General features: G+C 45.3%; 4 protein-coding genes and 2 long non-coding RNA genes across 10 annotated transcripts; 3 read left to right on the top strand and 3 right to left on the bottom strand.

The window, feature by feature from the left end:
- Positions 1-2,057: 2,057 nt before the first annotated feature.
- LOC144470232 (uncharacterized) lies at positions 2,058-3,218 on the bottom strand (the record flags this gene model as incomplete). The annotated part of the gene is made up of 3 exons (XM_078181176.1): positions 2,058-2,172; positions 2,249-2,338; positions 2,928-3,218. Coding segments are annotated over 2 exons (315 nt in total), but the record flags the coding sequence as incomplete, so codon positions are not given.
- A 1-nt stretch (position 3,219) lies between these two features.
- LOC144469968 (uncharacterized) lies at positions 3,220-5,816 on the bottom strand (the record flags this gene model as incomplete). Its single annotated transcript, XM_078180721.1, has 3 exons — positions 5,787-5,816; positions 5,367-5,509; positions 3,220-3,472 (listed from the first exon to the last, which is right to left on the bottom strand). Coding segments are annotated over exons 1-3 (426 nt in total), but the record flags the coding sequence as incomplete, so codon positions are not given.
- A 3,907-nt stretch (positions 5,817-9,723) lies between these two features.
- LOC144470564 (coiled-coil domain-containing protein 170) lies at positions 9,724-18,946 on the bottom strand. 2 transcript variants are annotated; one of them, XM_078181869.1, is made up of 14 exons: positions 18,698-18,946; positions 15,167-15,262; positions 14,972-15,103; positions 14,060-14,248; positions 13,723-13,992; positions 13,510-13,654; positions 13,111-13,283; positions 12,820-13,020; positions 12,276-12,419; positions 11,536-11,699; positions 11,317-11,425; positions 10,917-11,153; positions 10,685-10,854; positions 9,724-10,434 (listed from the first exon to the last, which is right to left on the bottom strand). In XM_078181869.1, the coding sequence occupies exons 1-14, from the start codon at positions 18,797-18,799 to the stop codon at positions 10,293-10,295; spliced, it is 2,274 nt and encodes a 757-aa protein (XP_078037995.1). In that variant the 5' UTR covers positions 18,800-18,946; the 3' UTR covers positions 9,724-10,292. The 2 variants fall into 2 exon arrangements, with proteins under 2 accessions (XP_078037995.1, XP_078037996.1); XM_078181870.1 differs by lacking the exon at positions 18,698-18,946 and adding an exon at positions 16,035-16,142.
- A 65-nt stretch (positions 18,947-19,011) lies between these two features.
- Positions 19,012-20,180, top strand: LOC144470573 (uncharacterized). 2 transcript variants are annotated; one of them, XR_013494147.1, is made up of 3 exons: positions 19,012-19,328; positions 19,409-19,923; positions 20,000-20,180. It is a non-coding gene; the product is annotated as an uncharacterized LOC144470573 (long non-coding RNA). The 2 variants fall into 2 exon arrangements; XR_013494146.1 differs by having other exon boundaries at positions 19,012-19,923.
- A 489-nt stretch (positions 20,181-20,669) lies between these two features.
- LOC144470256 (uncharacterized) lies at positions 20,670-21,106 on the top strand. Its single transcript, XR_013494089.1, has 2 exons — positions 20,670-20,812; positions 20,884-21,106. It is a non-coding gene; the product is annotated as an uncharacterized LOC144470256 (long non-coding RNA).
- A 349-nt stretch (positions 21,107-21,455) lies between these two features.
- Dbp21e2 (putative ATP-dependent RNA helicase Dbp21E2) lies at positions 21,456-24,986 on the top strand. Of its 3 annotated transcripts, none has more exons than XR_013494093.1 (8): positions 21,456-21,600; positions 21,682-21,906; positions 21,985-22,299; positions 22,370-22,627; positions 22,698-22,808; positions 22,865-23,256; positions 23,327-24,279; positions 24,364-24,986. XR_013494093.1 is itself a non-coding variant. In XM_078181213.1 (8 exons), exons 1-7 carry the CDS (start codon positions 21,529-21,531, stop codon positions 23,556-23,558), a joined length of 1,605 nt encoding a protein of 534 aa, XP_078037339.1. In that variant the 5' UTR covers positions 21,456-21,528; the 3' UTR covers positions 23,559-23,563; positions 24,098-24,346. The 3 variants fall into 3 exon arrangements, 2 of the variants coding, with proteins under 2 accessions (XP_078037339.1, XP_078037338.1); XM_078181213.1 differs by lacking the exon at positions 24,364-24,986 and having other exon boundaries at positions 23,327-23,563; positions 24,098-24,346; XM_078181212.1 differs by lacking the exon at positions 24,364-24,986 and having other exon boundaries at positions 23,327-24,346.
- Positions 24,987-25,030: the final 44 nt, after the last annotated feature.

The following is a 25,030-nucleotide window of genomic DNA, read 5'->3' as shown; positions in this document are numbered from 1 at the left end:
GAGAAGACAGAATTTTATAATTCGACTCGAAAAGACGAAATAACATTTTTACTTAACAGGTTATTGTTAGAAATCATAATCAGGAGTCTGACTCGTCAAAGTACCGCAATATTCGCGGTCTTTTGTTTCAAAAATCCGCTGTCCGAGCCCCGAATAACAGCGACGGGGTGGATGGTCACCGAGAATACTTTTCACCAGGGGTTGCAGACTGCGCGATTCCCTGCATAACGAAGATTAGATACATCGAACGCAAGATGTAACGGTGCTATCGATTACTCGATTTCTTATTGCGATAACTATAAGAAGTTGCGATTGGCGATCGTGAACTTTTCGACAATTGACGCGTAAAAAATCGGCGAACTCTTTCGGAATGCGGCGCATTTAAACGCCTGCGAGCACGTTGCAGAGTTTTTTGTTCGTGCCTGACAATCTTACACGAACTTGTAGAACGAAGCTTCCTCTTTGCAACGACCCGCAGTGGGCCCAAGAGCGAATCTAGCTAATAAAAAATCATAATCACCAAGGACAGCTTCCTATGTCAATTTTTATGGTGTCGTTATAAAGGGGAGACTTCAATCTTCAAGTTCATGTTAATATTTATTATATTAACAATAGTATTTATTATATTAATAATTAATTATATTAATAATATTTATTATCGCGACCCCTCGAACTTCGCTCTGCGATTTCTTTTACGGTGGCTGTATTCAAGGTCCGCTTCGGGGCAGTACATTGCACGCGCGATTCTACGCCATCGAACCCGTTCGTCGTTTCTGTTTCACAAAACCTCCGGGGAAGATCGTAGATTAAGTTTCGTGGATTCGTTGCAGAGAGGAAGCATCGACGATGTGATCCGCGGCGGATCGATCGATGATAAAAGAAAAGATTCTCCGATCGTCTCTCGGCCAGCTTTTAAGCCGAAACCGCGGGATCGTGGACCGCCGCTGGAAACTCGCGTGATACGTTCGCGAAGTGCTCGCTCGTAATACGAAAGTGAAAAGAAACGTCGGGTCACGGCGTATCGTGGCGTACGGTAATTTCGTTCGACGATCAGGAATAACGACGCGTTCGTCGCGCTCGCGCGATAATCGTTTTCTACGATGCACGCGCGTCGAAAGCTTCGACGGAACGGATAATGGCTGGAACGTGTAGAGCGGCGTCGAGTTCGTTAGCCTTACCGCGCGGACCCCAGCTCCTTCTTGCGGCTGCTAATGGCCGAACGGTTAATTGATCGTCCCGAATAGACTTTCGTTTGCTGTCTCGATTACTAAAGATTGCTAAATATGTATAGTAAAATTTCGTCGGTAAATTCGGCGCACCAGGTTCAGTTAGATTCTGCGAAACGAAAGGATTCGCCGTGTGGACCTTTTAATTTCTCTCTAATTAAATACATGGCTCTCGTAAACGAACTTCGTTGTCAACGATCCCTAGGTTTTGATCCCTCTCTATCATCGTTCACGTCCTTATAGTCGTATCTCGTTGTTCGCCCGGCTGCATTCGCGATCCCGCGAAGGCGTTCAGCGTCTGCTTGAATCGCGGCAGGACCATTAACAAGCAGGATTCGTTTGGCGACGTTTGGTAACTTGGTTATCTTAGCGGAACACTGCCAGTTTAGCCGTTTCCATTCGGACGCGTAGCGGCGTTTCCCGTTCAGCGTTGCTTTCCTGTACCGCAACGCGATCACGCGAAATACAATCGTGTCTAATTTCATAACGACGTCACGACGATCTTGGTTTCGATTCGACTTCGTGGAACAGAATGGGACGGGTTGCACCGAGTGCAGGAGCGGTCAGGGAACAGTTAAAGAGCGGCTTTGGATGCGCGCGCGGCTGCACGCAATGTCAAGGTATTTAGATGGGTTCTAAGGAACATTGCTCGACGATGTTGGCAGCGATAAATATTACAAACGAGAATAAACGAATTACTAAATATGTTTATACATCGAAAGTAATCGGGAGAGCGCAGTGCCAAGTCTCCGCGATTAATTATGCTATTGCGTCAAGAAGATGAACGTCACTAGGAAAAGACTCATCGACGCGGAAATAGCGACGGACGTCGCCGAATTGCACTTATCCGATTCACAAAGATAGCAACCTGCCTCTGTTGTGCAAGTTGAAGACTCCTTCTCAGATAAACAACCCCTGGAAACTTTTGTCTTACCATCAGCAGGATCTGCAACAACAAAAATATGATTAATATAAGCAGCGTTCGTGTTAGCGAAGGAACCAATCAAATATTCGAGTATTACCTTTTTCAATCCTCTTAAAACAATAGTACTTCGTTTCAGCGAACGGCTGTACTCCCGCGAAACGGTTCAACAAACTTCTGCGCGACCGAACTGAAAATGTAAAACAGGAATAAATCAAGCTGATGCCGGTAATTTACGCATTAACGAAATCCAACACGCCAGCCGTACCACGGATACGTTGCACGCGGACAAGATTCGAAGCGCAATAACATTGTTGAAATCTTCGTCGAAACTTTTACAGATTCTTACAAACCCTGCTATTGCCTCGAATCTCGACAAATTCTGAATATCATTGAGACTTTCATCGTGATCGTCTAGTCCAGTTCTAAGCGAATTTACTGCCGGTTCGAGGAGTGTTCGAATATTAACCCTTTGCGGTCGCAAAAGCAAAAATGAATGTTCAATATCTTATAAAAATTAATTGCGCTCGCAAAGGGATGACGGGAGTCACCGTAGCCCAGAAAAAATAGTCGTTTCACGTTGATTCGAACATCAAACTTCTACATCCTCAAACTTCTCGAACGTTCAAACTCGCGATTACGTGTCGACATAATCGCGATCAGATTGACAACCGGCCAACTCATCGACAACTATCGTCTATTGTCATCGGAATAATTACTGGATGCATGTCAACGAATCTTAACATTTCAGATGTTTAATCCTGATGATTTTTGGTTACCATCTCGTATACCGGCCGGGTTTGTTGCTGCTGGTGGAGCGGCCGGGTCAGCTGCTGCTGGTGGAGCGGGCGGATTTGTTGCTGCTGGTGGGTTTGTTGCTGCTGGCGGGTCTGTTGCTGCTGGTGGGTCTGTTGCTGCTGGTGGGTTTGTTGCTGCTGGTGGGTCTGTTGCTGCTGGTGGGTCTGTTGCTGCTGGTGGGTCTGTTGCTGCTGGTGGGTCTGTTGCTGCTGGTGGGTCTGTTGCTGCTGGTGGGTCTGTTGCTGCTGGTGGGTCTGTTGGTGCTGGTGGAGCGGACGAGTCTGTTGGTGCTGGTGGAGCGGACGTCGTTGATGATGCAGCGGACGTCGTTGATGATGCAGCGGACGTCGTTGATGATGCAGTGGACGTCGTTGATGATGCAGCGGACGTCGTTGATGATGCAGTGGGCGTCGTTGATGATGCAGCGGGCGTCGTTGATGATGCAGTGGGCGTCGTTGTTGGTGCAACGGGCGTCGTTGTTGGTGCAACGGGCGTCGTTCGTGGTTCACATGTTTCTCTCTCCGTACTGTCATTTGGATGTTCACATTCACCATCGACTTCAGAGATGCATTTATAACACTCCAACGCTGCTGTTCCTGTGTTGACAAAGTGAAACAAAAATAAACTTCTCACAGTAACGTACGCATTATGTTGTGTGTATCCGGTGCTACCACGTCTGGTTGGAACGAGTGATTAAATGTGCCGATTAAATTGACCCGCACGTCGCAGAACGTCGGACGACAACGTTGCCTTATACATATTGCCAGATCGTGAACCTTCATGCGACTGCTCATCATTGCGAATTCTTTTATTAATAAAAAAAAAAATGAGCCGACGATGAAAAGGATTTTCCTTTCGTCGACTAAGAATAATCGTCAAGCTGATCGCCGATTGAGCTTGACGCCTGATTGAGAAGAACGGTTCCTGTCGCGTCAAATGTTGCATTGATCGAAGACGAACACGAGAGCGTTTAGAAAAACGATACTTCGGCCGCTTGAAAATCTTATTCGAATACTTAGAAACCGTTTTCAAATATTTAAAAGTCAGATACAAATATTTTAAAAAACAAATTCGAGTGTTTGAAAACTGGATTGAAATGTTTAAAAAACCAGACTCGGATGTTTGAAAACCGGTTCCTTGAACCAGCGAACCGACCGATTTTACAATATTACAAAAATCGTCCCAAATTACAAACGACCCGACACCATCGCGTCAGGCAGTACACCCGTCTACAGATAGACGTCTAGTTATTTATGGAAGAAAAATTGAATCGACGAATTGTTTCATCGAATACGCGGCACCGGCGACGCACGACGCAAGGTTCCCCGATCATTACGCTGGTTAATTAATAGTCGAAAATGAATCGGTTGATTACCTGTTGGCAGAGCGACTAGTCCGACGAGGAGAAGAACCTTCAAAGTCGATTTCTCCATATTGGCAATGATGTTGATACGTGTACCACTGAACTACAAATGTCGCGATGAGCTTCCTGTAACAGTAATGTTATTCCCTTGCTTATCAAGATAAAGTTATCTCAATAAAGAGCACCAATCAATACCATTGCCTCGAAGAGACGCGATTAGCGAGACAAAAAAAAAACCCTGATACCGGGAACCCGCTGTTCCCTTTATCACCCTCCGCCCATCACCTTTCTTCTAGCCGAGAAAAATCGTACCCGGTTATCGATCAATTCCGTGCGATAATGTTATCCAACTTTTGAAACTTGCACGACGTTAATTAATTAGTTCGTCGAGTCCGACTAGCGGCTAAGATTATTATTAATAATTTATTAAACACGAGTGTTACTCTGTACTTCAAAATTCGGAACAACAGATTATTTTTTAATATTCAAGTGATCCCAGACACGGAACGAACATTCATTTTCTGTCCCATCTATGAAATTATTCTAATTAGTCTAATCGGTAATAATTCTCAAAAATAATCGCACGCTGCCGACCGGTATCGTTATCGTCCGTCCGTTGCATTAACCTAACAGCGTGGATCCGAAACGAGAAAACATTCTTCAGTATTTTCAAATTTCTAGCGGCCACCACTCGGGTCTCGCACGTAGTTGTAGAACAAGTGGTTGATGAACACCGCTTACTATCTCGTAATCGCTTTCGTGGCGTAGATACGATCAGTACACGCGTTATCGCCGCGTTGATCCATCGTGTTCTTCGCGAACAATTCGCGTATCACGGCGATTTTCGAAAAATTCCATTCGCGGCGATTTGCGAAGAATTCCAAACAGAATCGACGCGCCGCCATCGAATCGTCGAAACTGCGGAGGAAATCCTCGTTGCGGAATTTACCGATGGACGATTCACGATCACGGATGGATCGAAATTCAATGCATTTCTGGAAAGAACACGAATCAGTGGACCGGTACAGATTTGAACGCGGGACAAAAAAAATTCAACGATGCCGTTTCCTTGTCATTTTTCTTTTTCTTTTTAATTTCATTTCTTTTTATTTCTTTTTCATTCGAGCGACCACGGCGTGTCCGCGTTTTCGACGAACGCGTTCGCTTCTCGACTGCCAACCGTAGGCCGTCTCGATGATCCTAACTCGAGCCAGACGTATTGTCGAAGAACATAAACGAGCAGATAAGTCCGCAGCGATACGCTATCTTCGCGCGAGCGAAATCCCTTATTGATCCTTATTTCGAAAGCATCGCACGAGGATCGTTTTATCCCCGGCGTTCACGCCGGTAATAAACGTCTAATTCGCCGCGCCGTGGACCGGAAAACATCCGAAAACCGGTGACGAATACTTTCTCGTCTTTTACGATCGCGCTCGTTATATCGTACACTCTACCACCTAATCGACGAATAAACAACCATCTCCGATGCTGTCGACACGGAATTCATAAATTAAAATTCGTTTGTTCGCGAAGCATTCATTTGAATTATAACTTTAATTATTAACAGTAACTTACTGCTAATTTACAATCTAATTATTAGAAGCGACAAAATTCGAAAGCGCGTGTATTATTAATTAAAATTACAGAGTTTGGCTAAACGTTGTCTATAAGATCGAGGACAGAAATGAGAAGAACGTGTGCAAAAATTAATACAATAATTTACTGTAAATACTGATCTTGTATTTCAATCATCTGGGCAGCTTCCATCTTTATTTTTAGGACGTTTATATGGAACGGGATTTGCCGTTGCTCTCAGGTGTTTATCGAACTCGTGGACGCGACGCTGACGTTGACCTTGCAACCCTGATCGCGCGCACGATCTGGCTCGACGTTGCACCAGACTTTGCAACAATATCGTCCGGAAAAAAATATATACCGGAAATCCCCTGGGAGAAATCCCCGCGGTATCGGCGACAACATCGATAGTTCGATTAAAGTTCGCCGTGACGATTCGCGGAACGATAAGAGCAGACTTACAAGAGGCGAACCTCTCCTTGTTTCGAGATATCCGGAGATAATACGCGGTTTACAACGGAGAAATTACCTCGGTTGTTCACGGAACTCGCGCTAACAGTATCGGATAACAGGTAAATCGCGTGTCGCAACGAACGCTACGGATCATTTCTTTTTTCTTTTTCTTTTTTCAACAATAAATAAGAACTGCGCAATTTCCTGGCGCGATGTCACGGCGAGCTATCGTCGATGTCCGCAAATAACGCGACGATAAAGCCGACAGGTGGTCAACGGTGATCTCGTTGCTTCGCGACGCGACTCCGTTATTGTTGCAGTTGTATACCGGCGCCGTGACACCTCAGGAATCGTGTTCCGAGCGAGATCGCGGTTCGATTTCCGGACGGTATCGAACCTGCACGTCCGATAAAGCCAACGTGGATGCTGCGTGGCCAAAGCAAGGGTTAGGTTCAAACTACTGTAACTTCGCGAAAAATAATCGCAGTCGAGTTTCAACTTTTTTTTTTTTTAAATTAAAGAACTTTATTTCTCTGTGAACGGCATTTCCGTAAAAAATTTTCACGAAGTCGTTACGTTTCGTCAAACTTGGCAATTCTCGAATTTAATTTCCGAGCAATTTAAAGGATTGCAGTGGCGTGGGCGCGTCGAAAACCAAGCAAACCGTCTTAAGGTAGAGATTTCAAGCTTTCGTTTAAAAGAAACGTCATCGTCCTACGATGACTTAGTTGACCAATTTATTGACCGGTGCTTTTTATTTGTAGATCGGCGACGATTAGGCTTACAGCAGCTCGTGCGACCCATAAAACGGGATTCGTGGAACGGTACCCCTTGAATCAGGTGAAAGCACCGGAGAAAGCCTCGCCTCGGGATTTGTTTTGCGTCTGCCTTCCTTCCGGTCCGCGTGGCCTCGCGTGTTTCTGGGTCGGAATCGCGATCTCAAAACGGCCCCTGGCGCTCCGTGCGAGCGAGCGTCTCCGCGACGAGTGTCCCGCCAGATCGAAACACTCGAAATCCCAAATTCAGCGGACAGAGAGTGAAATTGAAATTCGCGACGCTAACGTTGATCTTCGTTTAAAATGAGCTGAAACACCGCCTGGTTATTTCGCAACGTTATTGTAAGTCGCGGATGTGCCCATCTGCGCTGATCGTTGGGGCAAAGCCAGCCCAAATACTGCTATTACTACTGCAGCGTGTACAGTGACCAACTAACAATGCATATACATAATACACTGTACTCGTAAAATTGACAATACTATTTATAAAAAAGTGCATGCAACTCATATTTCGATGTTGGCTATGGCAAAAGCAATCGTATCATTTCGTAATAGAAATAATTAATAACGACAAACAAAATTAAATAACAATGAAACGAATATGTCAAAAATGCGTTCTCAGCGTGCTGCACAGATACAGATCGTTTCATCGATGTCTGTCGAATGCACAATAGAAAGAACGCCAACGCACCAACCCCGATGCGGCATCCGGCGGACGAAAGCTGTCCTAAATGCGGCAAAGAACTGGGCCAGTGACTAATCCGCCAGCGGGGGCTAAACGGATCGTGGAAATGCTGAACTTGGCACGGCAAACCGTGCAAGTGCAGATTACTAGACGAAGCAGACAGATACGGCAGCCTCGCTTCGCCTCGGTGCGCGACGGGACGGTCAAGTTCAGGGCCAACGAGATCCAATCTGCTATTAAAACAGCGAACCACGATCTCGCCGCATCCTCGTTACACCTTGCGACTGGCTCGCCCGCTTTCGTACGGAACCGGTGCCGAATCGCAAAATGTCAAGTTCACCGATTCGTCGTCGCTGAAATTTCAACGAGCGACTAAAATCGAGCAGAGTCCAAGAAGAATCTGTAAAGACTCGATCTCGTATTTTTGCGAATTAAAACGCGACTAGCAAGACGAAGAAATATTAGTATGGAAGTAGAGCCGACCGAAACAAATGGCATACGAACGGACAGACTGTGGGTCGTCGTGCCGCGCGTCCGGAACCAGCAATCGTTATTTACCGTTCCGACGACAGCGTGCGATCATAACGTTGCGGGCTGCGTCAGCTGAACAAAAGACCCACTGACGTACACACAGAGGAGCAAGATAATCCATTCGCGGCGAGGAAACGGCCAAGCACCGCTACCTATCCGATTAACAGAAGTGGCACACGTGTCTAAACGATATACGAGGACACCGGAGTTCCCGCACACCGCTCGCAATACTTTCGATATCTATTTATTCGCGAGCATCGAGCGGCCGACGATACGAATCGTTCTGTTCCTCGCACGATCTTCTCTTGACTAGCGCCGATCTACTACCGTTTCCCGCCCCAACTGGACAGTTCGAAAAGACACGGAGGAACACTTTTTTTTTAATAAATTGAAACTGAATTGGATCCGAACGACTTGAATTTTTGCGAGATGCTAAACTGACTTGGTCTACTACAATGAAGGATACGAAGATAATTAGAGAATTCTCATTTATCAGAGCATATAATGGAGATATAAATCTAGTAATCTGTTCGATCTAACAATTACAGGAGTATTCGATTTATTTAACGAAACTTTGAAGAACGTATCTCGGTAGTAGCAAGTTTCGGACGCGATCAATTGAAGCAAACCACGAGCCTCGATCTTATCTCGATTTATCAAGGAAGCTAATTGGCGCGGAAAAATCACTGATAATCCTAATCGTTACGAGCTCACAAGCAATCGGTAATTTCTGTCGAAGGTTATAGCTGTCGCGGGTGGCGACAATTTGAAATTTTATCAGTCGGGGGCAGGATCCTCGCTCGATCTTCGAGCTGATCGAAAAGTTTCGCGAAACGCTTGCGAACTGGTTCGCCTAATCCGAGGCCGGCTTAAAAGGCTTTCGATCGATCGAATTTATATAATCCGGCGAGAATTCGCGACCCCGTGGTCGCGGCTTGTTCAGGGCCTGAAGTTCAGGCTCCGCCGTCTCTAATCCTGGAATGCGGTTGTTCCACTCCGCGCCGAACCTAACGCCTACGTTCGCCAACCGAGGAGAAGCGACGCTTATGATGTAAGAACCTCGCCGCCGTCCTCTCGGCAGAATGCCGGTGAGTTTTCTAGACTGATCACCCATCGAAGACCGGCACGCTGTTCGGATACCCGTGCTTCCAGCGTAGCCTCTCCGGAATCAGGGACAGGAGTAATCGATAGACGGCGATCCATCGATCGGCGCGTGTCGCCCGACCACGATCACGTGTCCCCGTCGTTTTTCACTGTCTACCGCCGCTCGAACGAGCATCCGACGAGAAAGCTCCGATCACACTGGTTTCACTGTCGTCGATGCACAACTCCTGGAAATTAGGATGACCACAGAGTTGGGCATAGTTCGTTCGAACAACGAATAACATTGCGTTCGATGTTTTACATCAAATTTTATTCGAAGTATCTGTTCGAATAATATTCGACAAAAATTTTATTCGAAATGTAGTCCAAGTAAAATTTTATTCGTATCCTGACGAACCCCTCTTCGTTTATCTTTATTCCTAGACGTCGATAACAAATTAATATCGTTTGAACGTAGAAGAAACACTGACTCGTTGTAACGGTGCAAGGGGTTACAGTGCAATGGGTTTCTCTCGTGGCATTGTTTAAAGTCATTTTGTACAGCGTAGATCATCGCCTTATGTTAAAACATGTCCTTGGAAATGAACAATGAAATCAGGAGCGAAAGAGCTATAAACTAAAAAACAAACCTAAATAAAATCGAAAGGATGTCATGATCAAGATCGTGAGTGAGGGCGATGTTCGACAAACATTGCTTCTCATCGACAGCTTTTTAGGCACGAGTGCATTTGGAAAAATCGTCTGCCGATAGTTTGGACGGATCGTCCGGTCCTAGTTGCGAAATCGGTGACGTTCACTCGACGTAAAGGCGACGGTACGTCGACGGGTCCCGCGCTCACAAGTTGAATCGCGGCCGGCGTCACGGAAGAAGGCTACTCCGAACCGGTCGCTTCGTGTATTCGTCCTCGATGTCGTGTAGATCCGGTGGATCCGCGAATCCGCTGTCCTCGTACCGGGTGCACCTCGATCCCGGGGAACCGTGCGGATGCACCGGATGCACGCTGAAAACGGGGACCGTTATCAAACCGGCCAACTTCTTATCCAGTGGCTTCGAAAAAACCGCATCGACGCTACACGTCCAAGTCAAACAAATCGAGGCTGCCGTAATCTCGCGAAATGTAATCCTACGGCCATAAATTTCTGCTCGCCTTCGATGAGAAATGAATAAAAAAAATGGTAAAAACTGTGAAAGGTAGAACAAATGATACCTTAAAATGCGATATGCAATTTCGTTGACAAAGCTAGCATTACCTGGTGCACCTGGAGGGGGTGTTGTCCAAGGGCTCGTCGTATCTGCGGGACAGCATGGTGAAGTCCCGATGCGCTGCAGCCATCTTTTGCAGCCGCGAGACGATCTCATAATCGGGAGTGCAAATCGGCTCTGAGAGCAGCTTCACCACGGAGACACGGAAGCTTTGCAACTGAAACAGACAGTGGACGATCGTTGACCAAAGAGTTGAAGGACGATGGATGCTATGCATACTTGAGACTCTCTTTTGGTGACATCGGCAAGGTTCTGCTTGACCTGGGCGATCTCGTCCCTGAGCAGCTGCATCGAATGATCGTTTATAGACCTCTCCTGCTCGACAGTCTCCGTGGTGCTTCTGATCTGCTCCTTTAGCATCGTCATCTTCCGCGTGCAACGTGTCCTTAGCATCTCACTTTCGACCAACCGTTTTTGAAGCTCCTCTATCTTCCTGCTGCGCTCCAGAGCCGCTATCTGTGCACAGTAACTTGATTATTATACCGTTATCTCAACATTTAATCGTTATCATTATAAAAGATATCTTATCGGACTGCAACGCCCGTATGGAATATAACGAGACTACGAATCTTATGATGTGTCATCGGTTTATGCTGTCAACTACTCGCTTGTAACTCGCCTTGTAATCAGCCGCCTCGGTTAATTGAGAACCGAGCTCTCGATTCCTGGCCTTCTCCTCGGTATACTGCGCCTGGAGACGGTCCAGCTGTTTCACCAACTTCTTCGCCCTGGAAAGCAGAGGACCGTCGATCAGAATACGCAGCTAGCCTGGCTCCACCCCCAGAGCTTCTCCCTCTACACTATCTCGAATTGAGGAACATCAAAGCCAGGGAATCACCTGAGGCTCGCCTCGTCCCTCTCGGTCTGCAGCAGCGACTTGATCCTGACGCTGTCCTCCTGCAGCGACAGCTTCCGTCGTAGAAGATCCAGGTGCAGGTCCCTACGCTGCAATTGCTCCCTCAGAGTCCTCACTCGTCTTTGCAGCTGATAGACCACCGACGTCTAGAGGACGAAACAGAAACGCAAACGAGTCGGCTGACGCTTGGTACTTAAGGGAGGACACCAACCTGGGGCGTCAACAAATGACTAAACTTCGGGGATTTTTTTTATGGGTAATTACTGCATAAAAGATCTAGCCATTCTGACTGAGCGTCAAGTGGAAATTTCAGCTTTGTTTCTGAATTTTTTTCAAAACAAAAGTCGCACAATTCAGAGTGGTGTCCCCCATTAAGCCGCTCGAACCATGGACTATAAGGGCTCGGCTACCAATAGCTAATCATCAGACGACGGTTCTACGGTTCTCGTGCGAGTTACAGGTGCTGCTATCAAGTTCTGAAAGCGCTAAGTTTTTGTGGGGGTGAGACGTTATCGGGCCAGGGGGCTTACTTCTTTCGCGGAGCAAAGCTCGTGGAAGGACCGCTCGCGCCGAATCCTCGGCAGGGTGATGTAGTCGCGATACAAGTACTGCGGGGGTAGGGAGCGCAGGGTTCGCGACAGAGGAACACAGAAGAAACGAGACGTTAGCCGGGCGTCAACGTGCTAGAGACAACGAACGAGAATTGCTATCGTATTTGTCACCTTGTCCACCAACTTGTCTGTCTCTAGTCTGGCCAGTTGCTCGGCACGCACCAGCAACGATTCCGTTTGCAGATCCAGCCCCATCTCCTCGGAGATCTCGTCCATCTGCATCGCTTTGCTCAGTCGGTCTAGGAACGTCACGAACTGCAAGACGAAACGATACAGGGATTGTTGCGTCTGTCTAATCTAATAATAACCACTAATTTACAATGGCTGACTAGTGCCAAGCGAAACCAATATGGAGGTCATTGAGTACAATGGAGATTAATCAACTAATAACCGGTAGTAGCTAATTTATAACGGCTTATTACTATATACGTCCATAAATAAAATCAAGTTATTCGCAGCTTCCTAATCAACGAGTATCGACTGGTGACTAATTTACAGCGGGTGATCGGTAGCCAACGGAACTAACAATGAGATGTAGTACAACTAAAAGAGACCATCATGACGCCTGCAATGATTTCTACGCGAACGATCGACGACTTTCACGTCCTCCTAGTCTACTAATCGTCGATGATGTTTTCTAGCGGTCGGTCAGTACCATCTGCTTGTCCCTGGCCAATGCCTCCTTAGAGAGCTCGCAGCTCGTCAGCTCGGCCTCCAGTTTCCGAACCTTGCTCTCGAGGCACGACCGTTCCTCTTCAAGGTTCCGTATCTTCGCGACAGTGGTCTCGATCAGCTCGCTCTGCCGATTCGTCGATTCCGACGCGGCGTTCACTTTCTCCCGTAGGTTTTGAATATTCTAGGAGGAGAAACGACCGTTCTCAGAACCGATGAAACCTGTTCCCCGACGCCGGGTAGGCGTAACATTGCGGATAATCGGATAATATACAAGAGCCTGGTCCTTGTTCTCGGCTAGGATCTCGCGGAGCCGGTCCTTGATCGCGTTCTCCTGCGACTCTACGAATCGGTTCGGGCCGCTGATCATGATCGCCAGGGACTCGAGGATGTGTCTCGTCTCGTGTTGCGCGCGCTGCGTCTTCTCCTCGCGGTGCTTCAACTCGTCTGCGAAGAGAAAACACCGTCAAGTTCCCGGCTCCGAGTGGGCGGTCGAATTTACATTCTGTAAATATTCATTTCGCGGCTTTCTATCAATTCGACGATTGTTTCGCGGTCGCGGTGTTCCCGCGTTTATGTCGGCCGTCATTTTTGCGGAACGCGTTCCCAAGCGGTCTAACTATTATCTCTCGGACAGCCCACGACTACAGACGACGGCAGAACGTTTCGACACCTCTCAATTGGCAAATCATCGCCTCCTGACTGGATATGTTTCCTGTAGCGTTCGTGATGTTTCTGTTGGCGTTCACCAGCTTGTCCCTGAGATCGTTCAGCTCCCTCTCCGCCACTCTGTGCTGCATCTCCAGGCATTCTTTGTCCTGCAGAAATTCATAAATATAACAATAAATTGGAAAAATCTGAACTAAACAAAACCAAAAGATATCACCTGTTTCAATCTGTCCAGGTCGATCAGGTACGAGGACACCTGTCTCTGTAGCTGCTCCTTGTCGGCGACTGCTCTGTCCAGGGCGTCCCTGCAGCTTCTGAAGTCTACCTGAACGGTGGACAATTGAGCCTCCGAGCTGGCGGTCTTCGCCCGAAGACGGTTCGCCTCTTGGACCAGCTCCTCGGCTTTGTGGATCACGGTGTCCGGGCTAGGGTGCACCGTCTCGCAGTATTCGACGTTCAACGCGTGCGCCAGTTGACGCGAGAAGTCCTTCGAAATTCCATATTTGAAGGGCGAACACGCGGAACGCGGTCACAGAGAAAATGAACAATCGAACCTGGAGGCTCAACCGGGCCCGTTCCTTCTGCTGGATCTCTTCGGAGATGCTCTGCTCCAGCTGGCGCGCCTTCTTCTCGTGGTCGCGGATCTTCTCTTCCCGGTACTTCAGGTCCCGTTGCAGACCCTGTATCGTGATCTCGCCGCGGCCTTGGGCCGCGTACAGGTTCCTCTCGCGTTCCTCGAGCTCCTGATTCATCGAAACGCCGTTCAATTGAGATTGTCTCGTTCTCGACGACTTCGAACGAACACTTTCTCCGTGTTGAATCTGTCAACGATCCCGGAGTCTGTTGTTTCACAAATAAACCCGCTGTCTTATAGCTGAAGAATTTCTTCTTTCTTGCCCCTTTGGCTTATTTCCGATAGCTGCTTTCGTTTTCAACGTACGAACGAGAGACCGCGAATTTTCGTGCAGAAGAAAAATCTATCCAATGGCATCGGTGTAGTAATTTGAATAAATTGTAACCATTCAATTATTCTTATTTCTTTTTAGAAAAATATTGTTCTCGCTGCGATCTCAAATATGATATGCTTCGTTCGTTATCACGGTTTTACAGTTATTAGACGAAACGTGGGTACTTTCACCTCGGCCATTTTTCCTGCAAATGCACAAAATCCGCAGTCCGTTCACCACTTTTCACCGACGTTTGTGCAACAGGTTCTTGATCTATGAAAGTCGACCGAAATCGTTCGGATGTTCGAGGAAACGGTAATCGGCAGAGTCATGGTTACATATAAGAATGCTAGATCAGCGTCGTTGATCCAAATCCAATCGATCCAACTGCTCCTTATCGCCAAGTTCAACATCGAGAGAACAGTGATCGTTCGAAGTCGTCGAAAATCGATTATCTCCACGATCCATTGAGATCAGATCGACGCTATTGATTCGAGAATCTCGAAGAGAACGAGCGACCTGTATACGCTTCTTCAGGCTCGAGACGACGGCGTTCTGTCTGGCAGCCTGTTCGCGGAGCTGCTCTGCCTCCAGCTGCATCTCCGCGATCCGTTGATCCCGCGATCTCACCAGGCTCTTCATCTCCTGGAGCTGAACGAATTCGTAAAGCCTGACCATCCGTGGCTAGAAGAGGAAGCTACCGGCTGGCCTTACCTCGGTCGTGAGACGGTCGCGTTTGTACTCCAGGGCCGCCAGCTCGCTCCTCAAGGTGGTCGTCAGGTCGTGGCTCATCGCGTCTTCACGGGAAACCTGATGCAGAAAATCCCGTGGAATGATTCCATCATTGCAACCGCGACGGAAAGAGATGTAAGACAAAATGTTCTCAGCGTTTCGGAAATCCGGAGAATCTTGGAAACGTGCATCGAAGTTCTAATTATACCGCGGTTCTACGTGCAGAACAATTTTATGCATCGATCACATGATGCAGGAACTGCTCATACATTTATTCCCTTCTTGAATGATTTATGCGAGCCAGAAATAACATAGTGAAATTATCGAATATTTTTCCAGCAGCGTTTTCTTTCGTGCTTCGTCTACTCGCGTACGCGGCGAACGCATAAAATCCGCGGTCTATAAAATCTTCGCACACGAACGATGACTCAGAGGCGTCACTAAAATCGTCATATCACGTTCCAAGATAATGTTCAAGGTATCAAAGTTTAGATTTCATAAATCGTTAAACATGTAACTGCTCTATGAGTCAGAAGACTCGGTTTCATATGCATCGCATGCACTTTGTCGTATAAAACAGAATGATTATTTCAATAACCATCGATATTCAATAATTGTCTACATCGAACGACTCAATCAGAGTCATTCCTCTGTCACCTGAATAACTTTAATAAGGTATCTAATACTCGTAGTAATTATACGTGAACGATCTAAGTTTCCTCGAAATCCACGAGAACGAATCACGAATAAAACAACGGATGGAAATCGCAGACCGCGGTTCCCGTTGCAAAATAATTTCTTCAAATTCAGCGAATCTTCCTGCTCGTGTTCCAAAGCCTGTGAAGTGTACCTCGACAGCGGTCGACGACAACCGTAGGCGAAAGTGGGCTCATGTCATTGGACAAATAGCACCAATATCTCGAAATCGGGGCGAGGGTAGCTTCGAACATCCCCGTCGCGAGCGAGACGTCCGACTGTAAGATCCGCGGTGCGACGATCGCGAGCCGTGACTCCCGCGAGATCGCGGCGAACTAGTTTTCGCCAGTTCGGGTTTACGTGACTCGATTTTATTTAGGGTAGTGGATCCCGTTGACGAAGGACGCTCGGTGAACGAAACGGTACCAATCGCGGCGGTACCACGAACAGCTCCCGTTTTATCTCTAAAACAACAACGGCACGATCGTCTTCGCACACAAGATACAGGCTGTCCGATATCGATGCACGACGATCGATCCGCCGCGCGGTATTTGCGGAACCGTCGCGTCCACGGATTATGTAATCGGAATGTCGAGAAAACATTGCATCGACTGCTGGCCCGATTTTCTTTCGGTTCGGAACGATAAAAGTGTAACGACGTATCGTTGATCGTGCGATTTTGACGCCCGACGGTCTGTTTGCATGGCTGCTGTGTGCGCGCACTCGAAACACGTTTCGAGACGCAATCGGTAATTGCGGTTTCACGGTAGCCGCGACGATAGAGAGAACGCGGTCGCGCGTCTCGCGATAAAACCACGTCATCTGGGTCGTCGCCCGAATAAAATCCCGGCAATCTTTGCTCGCGAATACCCGATAACTTTCACCCCGATCGCGTGCGATCCTCGTCGCGCGGCTCCCTACGATCGCAATCGCCGATACCGGTGTCATTCGGAGTCCGACCACTGCCGACACCTTCGCACGCGATCGTAACCGGTCCGCGAAGCCTGGCAAAGTCCGCGCAAAACATTCTCAACCGCTTCGAATCAATTTTCGAATCCACCAATCCCGGGTACAAATTCAAATTTACCGACTCGACAAATGCGACAAATGGCCTCGAGAAAAATGACGATCTAACCATAATTCTCCCCAGCTTCGGAACCGAGTAAATTCATTCCAACAAATTTATTCCGACACGTTTGTTCGTATCGGGGAAAAAAGAATAACGACTTTCGCGCGCGCTGGACAAAAGGGAGACACCCTATGCACTTCAAAGAATTGCATTTCGGGTAAAGGGACTACTACCGCGCGTGACAGCTTCTTTCGCAGCTCGCTCGAGTAACGAGATTCGCTTCATTCGCTCTGTACAGTGAGTGATTGGATCCACGTTTGCGGTACCGACGAGACAGTGGATGCGGCATGGAATCGTCGGACAACGAACTTAGAGCCTCGCGAGAGAGCAAAGCGGATGACAGGACAGAAGCGTGTACGTAAAGAGAGAGAGAGAGAGAGAGAGAGAGAGATGCGCGGCCCTTTGTAAAGGGCGGTCGAAACGTCGCCGGCGAAAACCGATCGTGACAACGTGGAAAAGGCCGAGCCCACGGACGAATGTTGTCAGGGGAGCCACCGGCGAAGGTGCGGGACGACAGGTGAAATCGATTCAATGCAACGCTATGGCAACGAGGCGTTTGCTCCGCTCGCGCCAGTCAATACCTTTTCAATTCGCCGGAGAGTACGTATGAAAGCACGTGCGATACGCCGCGCGCACAAAGGGCAAAGTACGACGGCATCCGAGCATGAATCGAATCGAAGCGAAGCCTCTGATCGTAACAGTGACGCGCGGATTTTCGCGGTTCTATCTTAGCCGGCTGAAAAATTCTGCGGTTCGATCATCGGGCTCGTCTAAATCTACTGGGAAGGGCTGCTTATCTAAGGGCTGCGTTTCGCGATTTTAGAATCCGATCGTTGTTCACGGAGAAGTGACGTTATCTTTCGATCATGTTATGGTACACGTTCGTAAAATTAACGGAAATTAACGAAAAGTTAACAGTAGCCTTTACCGTGGCCGTTATGAGAAAAACGATTTAGCGTTGATAACATTATTCGATAAACATTCGATATAACATTCGATCGATAAATTTTAATTAACTGCAATTGATTAAACAAGAACCGATTGAACTATTACAGCAGATTATTTTAATCTCGTAGGAAAATCTAAAGTCACTGTAGCGAGAAGGAAGACGATAAGACTTTGAGGTCGATCCGATAACGCGGGTATCTTTGGATAACGTTTTATCAAGGAAGCATAACAGCAGATAAAGCACGAATTGTTGATCCAAAGTAAACTATACGAATAGGCGATGGACGTCATTAAATTTTCTTCCTGAACGTCGCCGGGCTCGTCGTAGATTTATCAGCGACGCTATAACCATTGGCTTGGCGACACGCGAAGCCAAGGAAGAGCATTGCAATCGAAATCTAGAATTTAAATTTATAATGGAAATTCATTGCAACGATATCTTTCTATTTTTATTATTCTATTTCTATCAACGATTCTATTATTGTGATTTATTACTAAAATTTATGGATCGAGAGCGTAAAGCGATAACTGTGACTATCCCGGGCAGGATATTTCTCGGGGCGGTCGCGCGACGCAAAGGAGGGAAAGCGACTCTGTCGAAGCACCGTGCGACAGAAGCGAAAAGTGCGGTTTGCTGTGAATCTGAAGTTGCGTGAACGTGTAGAAGGTGTGAAGCGTTGCTTGGATAGAAATATTGCTGGTTAGAGAGAGACAGAGAGAGAGAGAGAGAGATAGGACACCTTTCGAGGCGACGATATACAGAGGGTCTCGAAAACCCGGAGATCCTCCTCGGCGGTTTCCCTCGCTTCCTTCGCGTCGGCGGCCTCCTCGTCGCTCGACATTTTCCCGGATTGTCTCGGACTGCGCGGTAACGTGGCTCTCAGAATCGACGTGCTCCCTCCGACGACATATTACGTCGCGCCTCCAGAAAGCACACGCCCGACGATGCGACGCTCCGGAGTGGAAAACCGTTTACAGAGCGGGGGAGGGCTGAGCGTCGACGCGGTGTACGCGACGATCCGCCAACCCCTGGCCGACGGTGGGCTCCAAGATAATCGAAATGCATCGATCGTCGTGGCAGTTCTTCGTTCCTTCTTCTTCTGACGCACTTACGCGAGATATTGTCGGCAGTTAGGGCTGCGGTACCTATTTGAATTGCAACCCCTTCATGAAACGGTACCGCAAATAATGCAGTAAAAACTAGACGGAGCATGCGAAAGCGGATAGAAAAATTCTACCCTTATTTTTGAACTGCCTTCTTTACGAATTCGTTCGCATAAATGCTATTATGTAACAATCGATTGTAGAAAAATACGTTTGTTCGAATATCGATCCGATGTGATAGCGAAGGGTTGAATTTATTGTGTAACTGTAAGTTCCATTGCCTGTTGATTTTTTAGTGCTGTTTTTTAATATCTTTATGCGTAATTGACGTTGGTAAAGTTTTTCAGGAAGGAATGCTCGATTAAATTCCACGACACAACGAATCAATAGGATTCGTACGGTACATTTCTAATTAGCAGCTTCGTTCCGTGTAATCGATGCGTTTAACGAGCACGCAGGCGCTACCTGGTGTCCGCGCGTGATACGATCGACCGAAGCGTGCATTCTATTGCATCGTAAACGCGAGTCTTAAAACAATCCGCTATCTGAATAGTTCCTCGATATTTGTCACAGATACGGAACGAAAATAGTTATTTTGCTTTTTACGATGATTAAAAACGATACGAATCCCTGTAACTATGATAACGATACAATGTTGCAATGATCGCTTTGAGCGATAGAATCGCCGCACATGATTCATTGCATAAATATCAGTGCAATGCTCACCATTCCGCACGAGTGCGCAAAAATACACGCTACATTCTGCAACGATAGACTATTTCACGTGACCATGAAGGCAGCAAGATTTATACTTGTCGTAGCAGTTGCTATGACCATTTCTTTAATTTCTTTCGTCGCAGCGGTACTACCATAATTCTTACGCTTTTTGTTCGATTGTTTTATCGGCGTTTCGCTAAAATTTTGTTTCTGATTTTCAGGAGCCTGAACCGATAAGCAAGGCTGCTGTGGGAAGCCTACAAGGATAATAATATCTAAACTGAGAATGTTTTAAGCACGAATTAAAAATGTCGAAATTTAAACCAAAGATGTTTAAAACATAAACTAAAGATGTTCCAAACATGTTCAGAGAATTGCGGCAATAAAAAAATTATTGATTAAGGAAGTTTCGATTAATTTCACCCCTTTCCCCCAAAAAATACCTATTGCAGTCTTACCTAATTACTAGGTAAGTACATACTTACCTAATTCCTAAATGGAATTGTAATCATCTGCAGAGACCTGAACCACTGCAAACACCTGTTACAATAACCCTTATCAGTTGCCGATGATAAATATAAATCATAACGCGATGTAAAAATGTTTCCAAGTTCCTAAAAACAATATCCAAATAAAACATTAACTAATTATTCGCGAAATCGTTAATTCTGCTCGCTCCTGATCCTGAAAAATATCTTGAAATGTTTTGAACGCTTATATAATACAATACATTAAAAAAATCGTGTACATGTTTTACCACTTCAACCATAAATTATATATCATTTATGGGTGGTTAAAATTAATTTTATCTTATCCCTCCGAGCAGCTAAACTTTTGCACGTGAAACACTTGCATAAATAGCAACGCAGCGTACAATTTCGCATCAGTGCAGAAAACTACACGTTCCATTTTGCAACAGTAGAAGCTAACAAGCGAGAATGAAAGCAGCAAGGTTTGTCCTCATTGCAGCAGCATCTGTAATGATTTCATTAATTTCCTATGCGGCTGCTGAAGCCGATCCCGTTGCGGACCCGGTAATACATTTTATACTATTCGATTTGCTATAGATTTTCTGCAATTTCAATTTTATCGTATTACTTTTCAGAATCCCGCAGCAATAAGTCCAGCCGCGATTGCATCCCTCGCAGGACGCTAATAATATTCGAAACAACAATTGAACACTTTCCCAATTTGTTAAAAGTCGGATTACAGACGGTCGGGTAATGTAAACATTGTAAAATAAAATGTAAAAGGTTTTGGTATCGAAAATGATCCGGACCACCGGCGAGCTGTTAAACTAATGGGGAAATAAAGGATTAAATAATTAACTATTCTCTAATTTATTCTACCTGTTTCTGATCTCCAATTGTTCTCATCAGACGGTCATCAGAATTCCTATTTTTTCATTTTTCATTACTTAAACATTAAATTTGATTAATTGAAATCTAGATTGCGATGCTGATAAAGTGTAGCAAAGATTTGCAAAAGAATATAAAAAATTATATGACAGAAGAATTGCAATGATACTCGGCGAGTTTAAACTTTTAATGCATGCAAGACTGTGCAGAGGGAGCTGCATTATGGATCTACCAACGAAAGAGAAAAGTATTTTCTACATTATCCGATGATGAACCTTAGGTTTCTATATTACTCGCTCCTGAAGTCTCCACACGTGTATCAAAATGGTGGCGTGAAAACTGTGTGTCGGTGTTTTATAGTACACGAGATACTAATTTAATTTAAACAGAAAATGTTATTCCGATATTGCAAGCTATGTTGCAAAAGCATAGACTCGCCATTCGTCAGATTTCCCAGGAATTATGTAAATAAATTTGACATTTTACTTTCTTTTTTGTACACTTTGTTTCAGACTTAGGTTAACTCTGTATATATTTTTCTATAGGCAAAACCAGCCGCACATGCTCGTAAGAAGGGAAAACAGTCGCTCGTTCACGAGCCGTCGGAATCCTTTAAAGGGCAGATGAAGATAATAGATTGCAAACGAAAGGAATATAATTTTTACGAAGGTCAAACTTACCCCAAGAAACAGATTATACCATTAGCTAGCCAGGGATGGAATCACTGGAAATCTAACGGCGACTACTTCACCATATACCCCTATTTCGACGTACATTGCTTTCTTAAACGTTATTCGCAACTGTATAACTTTATTTCGAACTTAGACCTGTGTTATTTTTATTTTTAGGATGACGTAAACAATGAAAATGAAAAGTCTATGACCAAGACATTTGATCATTTTAATTTAGCACCAGCTGTGTGTAATCAAATCGAGAAATTCGATATTAAAGCACCATTGGAAATTCAGCAACTGGGAATACCAAAAGTACTCTCTGGAAACCATACACTGTTAACAGCAGAAACAGGCTGTGGCAAAACACTGACGTATTTGTGGCCACTGATGACCCAGCTATTACAATGGAAAGAAATTAAAAGGAATCCTGCAAACAGCCCGTTTGTTGTGATTTTGACTCCTACTAGGGAGCTGGCAGTTCAAATTGGAGTTAGTATTCAGTAATCATAACTATCGCATGGTCTAACATCATTTTAAAAACAAATGTTGCATCTTTCAGATCGAAGCAATCAAATGGTGCAAACCACTGGGTATTACTACAAAACTGATTACCGGTGGAAGAACAAAGCGAAAAATGCTGAAACCTCCAGTTGATAATGTTGACATTCTAGTTGGTAGTTTTGGAGTAATCAGTAAATTGTTCACGGTTGGTGTCTACAGTAGGAATCTAATACGGTGTGTAGTTCTAGATGAAGTGGATGCCTTATTCCACGAAACCTTCGAAGACAAGTTGAAAGTTTTTCTTCAAAAATTGCCTGTGCGTAAACACGAGCTTTGCCATATAAAATAATAACCGGAAATATTATAACGTGCCTTTTTATATGCAGATTGGATATCGTCAAGCATTAGACGTCGAGTTCCCGAGCACTGTACAACTCGTTTTAGCTTCTGCCACGGTTCCTTCTCGCATGAAAAATGTTTTAGACAAGATTATAAATGTAAGTGAATTAAATGACTTTGATAACGCAACTTTGTAATTACCGATAATATTTAGATAAACTCTTTGGAACAAGTGTCCACGAGGAAGCTACACAGGATACTAGTCCCACAACTATTTATGAGAACAATTCCGAGTAAGAAACCGGTCGAACTCCTGAAGTATATAAAGCCAAAAGTTGCGAACAAGAAGTCTATCATTGTATTCAGCAATTCTAGCACTACCTCTTACTGGCTTAAACTATTCTTGGAAGAATGCGGCGTACCCACTACCAATTTGCATGGCGACATGAGCATGCAACTGCGGATAGGGAAATACGGAGAATTCTTAAACGGCCATACATATGTTTTATCTACAACGAACGCGGGTGCTAGGGGTCTGAACACTGTGATGGTCAATTACATTTTGAATTTTGATTTCCCATCGGATACGGCTTCGTACATCCACAGGTAAACCATTAAAACAATTTGTGTTTGAAATAAATTTGAACTACCGATAACTAATTAATATCTCACACAGGTGTGGCAGAACCGGCAGAATAGGTACCTATGGCGATTGCAAAATAACGAATTTCATAAGCCGACCAAAAGAAATAATACTAACACAAAAAATCGAATGGGCCGCTAGGAAGATGAAACCAATACCTATTACTGACCTAGAAGAACTAGAGATGGAGAATAAAGAACCAGAAGATATCTTTTCTGAACCAGAAATCAAAAGTTTGGACCGTGCGAGCGATATTCCATTCTGAAGCCTGTACGGTTCTTTTGCTGCCAATAAATTAAGCAATCCCGAAGATTAATCACTAGCCTTCGTTAGCTCTCCCCTACTGTCTTCTTGCGTTACTCGTGTGCGAAGTTACTCAAGCAAAAAGAGTCTTGGATGAAACCTTTGCAGTGACCCCCGATAGGATCAAAGAATCGACCGAGTGTCGTCGCCCTTCTATCCGATTCCACAAAAAACTCTCAATCAATCATTCTTCTTAAAACGCAGAAGACCTTGCTATTTGTAATTAGTCGCAGTTTCAATGGTACCGTTCTTCGAAGTTATTTTTAATTACTTGACTCCGGATATTCGGGCTAAAGTATTCTGCGAAGCTTTAGGATTTTGAAGTTATGGTCGGAGGAAGGAAACGATCACGACCCACACGTGCGTGCCCATCCATCCGTCGATCCAATGTTCCATCATGTCCGGCGACACTCCCACACTCACCGCCTACGTATAGCAAATAGAACCGCCGCGAGGCAGACCGTGCGTCTAGACCAGTTTATTAATCGCATTGTGTTTTAGTGAAATTAAACTCGCTCGTGGGCATTCGTGCTCCCATGGTTAGGGAGTGTCGACGGTTGTACATTCGAGTCCTCTGGAGAACACCGTTGCTCTTGGCAATTATATTTGCGACCAGATATATGCCTACAATTATCGTCGGCCATTAAAAGTTAAAGAAACCGCTGACAGACGAGTTATATCAGGTCTTTAAATTTAATGTATTTGTTTAAATAATAAAATATGGATATATATAATATTCATTTAAACGTTCGATTCTCTACTTTAAGGAAAGTGTTCCAACATCTTTGGAATCATCGTCGATACGATATTAATAAAACGACGAGAGGAGACACGCGACCAGTATACCGAAGAAAATGAATTGATCGAATCATGAACAAAGAGAATCAGATCAGAGCATCCATTGTGAGAGGTTAAATCGTGTCAAGTACGAGTACCGATGAACTTTCAAACTAAAAGAACTCTACAGTCGATTGTTCGCGCAAACGGCTATATAAATCCTTGCGGCAGCTATCGCTAAAGGACCATTGTTCTCCAAATATATTCGGAGGACTTAGACCTACTTCCAACTTTCTCGAAGCGCGATAATTTTCTTAAAATGTGGGTCAATCTTCTCTATATCTTTAAATGATGGAGGCCCAATCAGAGACCATTAGCTGCGCGCCCCTTAATGTTCACTCCAAGAATAAATATTTCTTTTTATAGTAAACTACTTTGGGATGTGCAGTTAAAAAATTAGTAAAAGAAGTATGATTCTTAGAAGAACATCAACCCTTTTAGTAATACGGAAAAATGATATATTGTTGCGGACTACATTCGAGAAAATATCGTTCCAATTAATGTATTAATTATTATTATAGGCGACATTTTATTTTCTTGTTCCTTATTAAATTTTCTAATTGTCGAGTATAACGAAATTGTTATAATTTCTGTAAT

Source organism: Augochlora pura, chromosome 5 (assembly GCF_028453695.1).
Source record: "Augochlora pura isolate Apur16 chromosome 5, APUR_v2.2.1, whole genome shotgun sequence".
Taxonomy (NCBI): Eukaryota; Metazoa; Arthropoda; class Insecta; order Hymenoptera; family Halictidae; genus Augochlora; species Augochlora pura.
This window is presented reverse-complemented; position numbering and strand designations above follow the sequence as displayed.

Coding starts and splice junctions, on each gene's coding strand:
- LOC144470564 (XM_078181869.1), bottom strand. CDS start 18,799: ATGTCGAGCGACGAGGAGGCCGCCGACGCGAAGGAAGCGAGGGAAACC. Junction 11,426..11,535: donor AGGGACGAGGCGAGCCTCAG/GTGATTCCCTGG, acceptor TCTGCTTTCCAG/GGCGAAGAAGTTGGTGAAAC. Junction 11,154..11,316: donor CCGAGGCGGCTGATTACAAG/GCGAGTTACAAG, acceptor TACTGTGCACAG/ATAGCGGCTCTGGAGCGCAG.
- Dbp21e2 (XM_078181213.1), top strand. CDS start 21,529: ATGTTATTCCGATATTGCAAGCTATGTTGCAAAAGCATAGACTCGCCA. Junction 21,907..21,984: donor CCATATACCCCTATTTCGAC/GTACATTGCTTT, acceptor TTTTATTTTTAG/GATGACGTAAACAATGAAAA. Junction 22,628..22,697: donor TTTTTCTTCAAAAATTGCCT/GTGCGTAAACAC, acceptor TTTTATATGCAG/ATTGGATATCGTCAAGCATT.